The sequence below is a fragment of the Plasmodium fragile genome, assembly GCF_000956335.1.
Source record: "Plasmodium fragile strain nilgiri unplaced genomic scaffold supercont1.76, whole genome shotgun sequence".
Lineage (NCBI taxonomy): Eukaryota > Apicomplexa > Aconoidasida > Haemosporida > Plasmodiidae > Plasmodium > Plasmodium fragile.
Window position 1 is genome coordinate 99,829 of NW_012192656.1, and position 6,978 is coordinate 106,806.

The 6,978-nt window shown below is 44.6% G+C and overlaps 3 protein-coding genes across 3 annotated transcripts; 2 read left to right on the forward strand and 1 right to left on the reverse strand.

Annotated features, from left to right (window-relative positions):
- Nucleotides 1-897: 897 nt before the first annotated feature.
- Nucleotides 898-1,593, forward strand: AK88_04802 (uncharacterized protein; the record flags this gene model as incomplete). Its single annotated transcript, XM_012482406.1, has 1 exon — nt 898-1,593. The coding sequence occupies one exon, from the start codon at nt 898-900 to the stop codon at nt 1,591-1,593; it is 696 nt and encodes a 231-aa protein (XP_012337829.1).
- Nucleotides 1,594-2,534: 941 nt separating this feature from the next.
- AK88_04803 (uncharacterized protein) lies at nt 2,535-5,506 on the forward strand (the record flags this gene model as incomplete). Its single annotated transcript, XM_012482407.1, has 8 exons — nt 2,535-2,648; nt 2,760-3,916; nt 4,030-4,120; nt 4,198-4,420; nt 4,552-4,721; nt 4,884-4,941; nt 5,092-5,139; nt 5,364-5,506. 8 exons carry the CDS (start codon nt 2,535-2,537, stop codon nt 5,504-5,506), a joined length of 2,004 nt encoding a protein of 667 aa, XP_012337830.1.
- Nucleotides 5,507-5,538: 32 nt separating this feature from the next.
- AK88_04804 (uncharacterized protein) lies at nt 5,539-6,931 on the reverse strand (the record flags this gene model as incomplete). Its single annotated transcript, XM_012482408.1, has 4 exons — nt 5,539-5,619; nt 5,751-5,927; nt 6,047-6,181; nt 6,277-6,931. Coding segments are annotated over 4 exons (1,048 nt in total), but the record flags the coding sequence as incomplete, so codon positions are not given.
- Between the last annotated feature and the right edge of the window lie 47 nt (nt 6,932-6,978).

The following is a 6,978-nucleotide window of genomic DNA, read 5'->3' on the forward strand; positions in this document are numbered from 1 at the left end:
TTTTTTTTTTTTTTTTTAATGACGCACCAAATGGTACATTTTTGTATGAACGGTTCATGCGATATTTTGAATTGCTAGGAGGTTCCCTTCTCGATCTAGAGACAAAAAGAAACATTTTCCTCACATGCAAATAGAGCAAATGGGTAACGGTTTAGGTTCTTCTCCCTATCTCACATCTTATTAGCAGTTCTCTTACCCCCTTTAACCTGTCCGTTCTTACAGTTTGTATACAAAAGCGAAGCTGCACAGGTAGGTAGCCATTTTAGGAACTTTTTTTTTTTTTTTTTTCTCTGACTTGTTCATATTTTTCACAGCGCACATGGGAAATGTGTGTCGGTTTGGCTACCTTGTCACGGTGATTTGTGTAATCCATGAGTAGTCAATACCATTTTCTGTCCCCACCCCCAACTTTGTGGTGGAAAAATCTTTAACGACATCGTTTTATGTTTTCTCCCCTGATGTTGCGATAATGTGATACTTTTTTTTTTTTTCCACTTCACAACTGTGTAAGCGAAAAAATAAGTCTTCCCCCTTTGCAATAAAAATGTGGGGCTACTTCGATTGAGTTACTTTTTCTTTTAATAAATACACAGATTAGCAGTTTTGTGCGTCTCTGGCAATTTTTTACAGTCGCCACATTCATTTTTGTTGTCCGGCGGACACCACCTTTCCCCTGGACGCGGCGTCATGCGGATTGTCCCACCCCACAACATTTGCTTCAAATCGGCTTACGCTATTATATTTGTTGTTTCATTTGTTATTTTTTTATTTTATTATTTTTTTTCGAACCACCCCTGCTGCCTGTGTGCCTGGAACTCCTCTTTTTTGACTTTACTCCCTTTTACGAAAATACGTCTGAGCGACGCAAAATTCCCCCCACCCCTTCCCGAATGCAAAATGGACAGACGACTGACCCACCTAAATGAGTACGCTAAAATTTTCCAAGTTGGTGCGGATGAAAGGCGACGAGGAGAGAAGCATAGTGGAAAGAAACACCACGCAGAGTACTCTGAGAAGGAAAGACATTATTCAAAGGCGAAAGGAAAAAATGCTTTCATATCGCCATCAAACCATGTGGAGGAGCGAGGCTCGTCCAGAAAGTTACACCCATGCAGGGAGAGCAAACATGAGTACCAGACACAGAGAGTACGGAAATCAAATGAATATAACCAGTTCGGAAGTGAAGTATCTTCCTCCAGCTTGAGCTTAACGCCAAAAGGTGACAAAACTTTGAATCACCCGCATTATGAAATGAAGAGAAGGAACACCAAAAAGAACCTAAACTATTATGTTGAAGAAGTTTGTATATGCAAAAGGTGTTACATGAACGAATTGCACGAAAGGAAGAGAAGGACTGCAGTTTATACGTTAGAGTTTAATAACTTGGTCGACTGTGAACCTGTGAGTGGACATCATTTAGTGAAGAAGAATGCCACCCTTGCGCATGACTTGAAATATAAGAGCAAGTATCGTCAGGAGCGCTCTGCTGGGGAGGGAAACAAACGAGTAATGATCGTGGAGAAGCTGCCAGAACAAATCCCGCAGAAGAAAAATTTGTTCCAATTTTTGAACTCCATTTTTAGCGTGAATTAGACATGGTCCAAGTGGATGGGAGCAATGAGTCGTGTACTGGGTAGCCGCGTAGCATCATAGCAGAGTAGACACATGGGAGGGCTAGGGATATGGGGACGGTACCTCCTTTTTTTTTTTTTTTTTTTTTTTCCTCCCCATTCTGATGTGACAACCCGTTGGGAAGTAATTTACAACTATGTGGTTAGAGGGGCATATCGGGGTTGCATTGTTACCAGGATTTGTCTTTAAATTGATGTGTTCAGAAGGGTGGACAAGATGACGCACGCGTCGTGCGGGTGGTCGTGCATGGCACAATAATTGCTGCGCTTCCCCTCACCGGTGTGCCCCCTACATACATCTCCTCATTATGGATACTCGTCTGCATGGAGACCACGGCTCAGATATGTCTGCCCCGTTTTAAAAGTGCACCCACTCTTTCCTAACTGCCCCTTTTGCCCCCCTCCCCCCACGTGTCGATTTTTTACTCATGCACGAGGTAAACATTTGGGTGCAAAAAAAAAAAAAAAAAAAAAAAAGGCACATAATTATGCCTTCCGTTGCTCTTGTTGGCATTTTTTACTCTAACCCTGATATGCGAATTTTTTTTTTTTTTTTTTTTTTTGTCACCTGGGTGAGATAGTGTTTGGCTCGGCACTTTTTTGATGTCCCTTTTTTTGATGACACATTTTTGTACTTCTTTGTTATGCCCATTTTTGTGCCGTCCCCGGCAGAGCAATTTTTTATTTCAATTTGCCTCGCCTTCCATACCTTCTTGCGTATTCCCCTTTTTATATATAGTGGCAGAGGGCGGGCCTGCGCGGATGCAAGCCCTGTTCTCTCTGTCGCCTGTCCAAATTCGTTCCAACTTGTGACCGTGAGGGGTGACTCCTGGCCAGGTCTAAATGTGTCTTTAAGAAGGAAGAAAATTATTCCGAGGGCCCACCTTTGAGCGAGCTTCCCCTATGAGCGGGATAAGGGCGCTGTGCCTTTTTGCCTCTGTGGCAGAGGGAGGGGAGCATGCCCTGATTTATGAGAAGCGTTTCCCCAACGTGGAGGTGTGCGCGAGAAGTGTGCAGGTTAGGGAAGGAGCTAAAAAAATGAGCCAAAAAATGAGATAAAAAAGGCGGAGAGTGGCGTTTAAATGCTCACCTTCGTACGTGTAACGCCTCTCCACCCCCTTCTATTAGCAGACACACAATTACGTGAATTTTTCCAAACTGAGGAAAGTGGAAGAACTTCTTAAAGAGCAAATAATAAAAAGAAGCTTGCAAGAGGTAGAGACACATTCCGAGTTTGTCCAACTGAACAGAACAATATGTTGTTACTCCGTACGTGTTAAGAATAAAATTGTTTGTCCCTTCTTGTTGATGAGAAGTAACAGTTTCATTTTGATAATCCTTCTGCTGATGGAAAATGTGAACACTGAAAGTCCCCAGGTGGTGGAGGCTGAAAATAATACCAATAAGTTACTCTACTATAACTTTATGAAGGATTTTTTAACCTACGTGGAAGGTAAGATGGTTAATCGAGCTTCTTCCCTTTTGTCTCCATCATACAGACAAGGGAGCCACAACAAGGTAGTAGTTCTCCTCCAAAAAATTCGCACCATAGGGGATGCATACATAACTTGCACCATTCCATTTGGCAGACTTCTCGGAGGGAGAAGTTCTTCATTTATAAATTACCTACAAGGAGATATGTACAAAAGGGGAGAAGTTTTGCAGAGTACCTTCTTCCCCTTTTATAACTTTTTGATATTGGTGAACAAGGACAGTGTTCACCAGGGGAGGAAGGATAAACCAAGTGTGTGTAACAGTTCTGCGTTTCAGGGGGGTAGCGAGAGTGGCTTGTCGGAGGGGAGACTCCAATTTACCTCCCCGAGTCAACAAAGCGACAGCGATAAGGACAGCACGTTTAGTAGCGATGATTTAGAAGACGAAAACAGTTCAATGGGGACACTTGAAAAATTTCCCTGTGCAGTTGCCAAGGGGAAGGAGAAAAATGATGTTCTGTACATAAATGCCAAGCCTCCCTTTGTGCCTCCCACGGAAGGGGCTCACGCAAGCGCGGTTCACACAAGAGGGATACACGCAAACGGGCGGATAAGAGAGACCTTCCTCAAGCTACTTAAAAAATTCTACACCTTGGCCAGGAGGGACAACCAGGGGTTGCCTCTACTTCCACCCAATGCACAATATCACTTATATCTTTTCTTCTTATACAATTATTCCGCCCGTTTGGGGACGCACCAAAAAATCTCCGTCGAAAAACACTCTACTGAAAAAGAGAGCGTGAGGATTAGCAGGGGGAACATTCAGACCTACGTCCCGATCTATGTGCACGAGTAATGAGGCCATCGTGGGGGAGAGACAGAGTCCGCTCGTTTACGAGTGGGGGCCAACTCGAAAGAGGAGACACATTTGCTATATGTATACCGTTCTTAAATCCCCCTCGTAGGAGAAGCAACCGGTCTCCCACTCATCTGCTAATTAGGGAGGAGCTCACCGGCTTTGTAACCAGTTTGGAAAATCAGACCGCGGAAGTGAAGGTTCGAATGCGTTCTTCTCGTGCGCATTTTACGTGTGCGTCCGCTCACATCACTTCTCCGCTTCCACCCCTCTGCAGGGCGAGATACTACTGCAGTGCGACGACGAGCGGTACTTGGACGTGGACCTGACACTCGAGCTGGACGACCATGTGGTCGATGTGTACGCAGCAGATTTTGTCAACATGGAGAACAGGTACTCAACGGAAAGGGGAAAGACTCTACACATGCGAGTGGCTACCAAAGATACGAACAACACTGTGCTCACGTACTACTGCAGCGGTGTACCTTCTCCCCTTATCGGTAAGTGTACAAGTGTAAAATTGCGGGACGAACCTGCTAACACGATAAGGATAGGATGCCTTCCGATTGTACTTTTAAAAGAAGACGCAGAGCATTAGTGATAACCCAATTTGAATTTCCCCTTCCCTCAGGTTGCTACACTCTTAAAAAGGTCAGCAGTAAATGCGCACAAGTAGATGTGACACTGCAGTGGAATAGGAACGCGCCTTCCATAAGATTTGACAAAAAAATAACGGAGCCCTTTTTTGTGCGACTTCCCTTTGACGGAGAAATTGTTGGCCACAATTTGAAATGCAATTTGGTAAAGCTCGCCACAATAAAAAAAAAAAAAAAAAAACACAAATAAACAAATCAGCACAAAAAAACTTCACAGTGAAAAGAACAACTTGAATGCGGGATGGCACGGGCCACATGACTGATTTTCCTTTTTTTTGTTTTTTTTTTATTCCTCCTTCCTATTTAGGGAAAGATAAAAATTGAAGGCAAACAGGAAATAAAGTGGACACTTCTTGACCTTCCGAGTAATCTCCTCCGCGCGGAGGATAAAAAAAAAATAATGCAAAACAAAGGGATAGACGCAAAACGACTACCTCTACATGGGCGTTGTTGTCGCTCCGTTTCGCTTCCAATACATATAAGTACATTATTTTTTTTTACAAACTTCGTTGCAGGAGAATCCCGCGCATGCCTGTATGGAACGGTCCAACTGAGTCATTTGGGTAAAAATATTTCTTTTCCAAAAGTGCATTGTAAAATAAAGTCGCCAACCTTGGGAAGTAGCCCCCATTTGGAGTTTCCTCACGGGCATTTGCACATGGAGGCGTTTTTTTCTTCTTTTTTTTATTTTGTCTTGTCCCATGTAGAGGAGTAACTTACATGTAGTTTATGCTTACGTTTGCGTACTGCCCTTTTTTTTTTATTTTAATTTTTTTTTTTTTTTCAGACATGGGGGCAAAACAGCTAGCTGCTGAAATCCACCTGTTGTCCAAGTGTGCTTACTCCAAAACGGCGGTGACGCATGTGAGCGAGGAGATACACCGAGAGCAGTTCTTCCACGCACGGGGGTTGAAGCTGCTCAGGTCCTAACCCACCAAGGACACTTTCACCCTATTAGCAAATTAACAGTTAACGTACTTGCGCATTTTTCCAAACTTAACATGCCGATTGAATTTTTTTAAAAAGTGATTCAAGTACACGTCCTGCGGAGGGGATTGGGGTAGGGAGAAGTATGCAAGTGGGTGACATGCTTTTGCGGAGGGAAATCTTACCGTATATCATCCCGCTGTGCACAAAAGAGGACCCTTTTTTGTATCACTTCAATGGTACTTACCGAGTAGGCCGTATTTGCGCAGGACAAAATGACCTTGTAAAGACGTTCACATTTTATGTTAATAATTTTTTTTATTAAAATTTGAGACAGGATTTTGTAGAGGGCGTCATTTTCGGTGTGGCTCTCCTTTTTGGAGTAGCCGTATTTGTTTTTGGTGATTCTTCCGTTGTGGCATCCCTGCAGTTGGGTGAGGTGGGTCATCATGTGGTGAAGCGCAGCTGTTGCTACCTTTGGCCGTTACGCCTAACCGCGCAACTGCTTAATCGCGCAATGGCTTAATTGGTGCTTCCCTTTACCTGAATAACTTGAAAAATGGTGAGGGCGTAGAACAAGTCAGCCACGTTGTTCACGTCGAGGCGCACTAGGCTGTTTGCCCAGAGCGGCAGGGCTTGGAAGCTCTCCTTCAGAATGCGCTCTTCCGCTTCACGCAGCTGCAACGGGGGGACAGAAGGGAGAGTTGCATGTGTGTGTAGAGATCTAAATGGTGTGGATGGGTAGAGGTAGCCGCCTGTACAAGTGGACGAACCTGGACCTGGCAGAGGTGAGAAAATATGTGAGCGAAATAGGTGCCATCTGTGAGGTTGAATTTGACGTCTGGCTTAGATTTAATGAACTCGTTTATATCACCCATCGTGACGGTTCCTGGCGCGTCGCAATAGTTTTCGTAAAACAGGAAGCTCAGATTGGAGTCGTCAAAGGGGCGTTCCCGCTGCTGCTCCTCCCTCTGCTGCGTCCCCTGATGACTCCTTCGCATTAGCCGGTCCACGAGCGCGCGCTGCTCCCGGCTGACATTTTGCGCATTGTACTTGTGGACGTTTTTGTCGCGGTCCGCTTGGAAGTTCACCCGTTTCATGAACTCGATTTGGGCTGGGCTCTTTTCACACACAAAGGGGAAGGCAGAGAGAAGTTTCAACTCGATGAGCAGCACGACGTGCTTGATGGTCTCCACTAGATCGGTGAAGGTTTTGTCGGAAGGACGCGAGTCGTAGTCGTGGGGTACAAGTAACATGTCATCGTCCAACTTTAGCTTCTTTAGATTTGAGTTGGCGTCGCAGTTGAAGGGGGCCAAGGGGTTCTTCTCCCTCTCGGGTTCAACTGTCCTGTGCACATTTGCACTTGTGTCGTCTTTGGCCAGTTCGTCGTTTCCGCTTCCATTTCCGCTTCCACTTCCAATCCCATTTCTAATCCCATTTTCGTGTGTGTGTGTTTTTTTTTTTTTTTTTTTTTT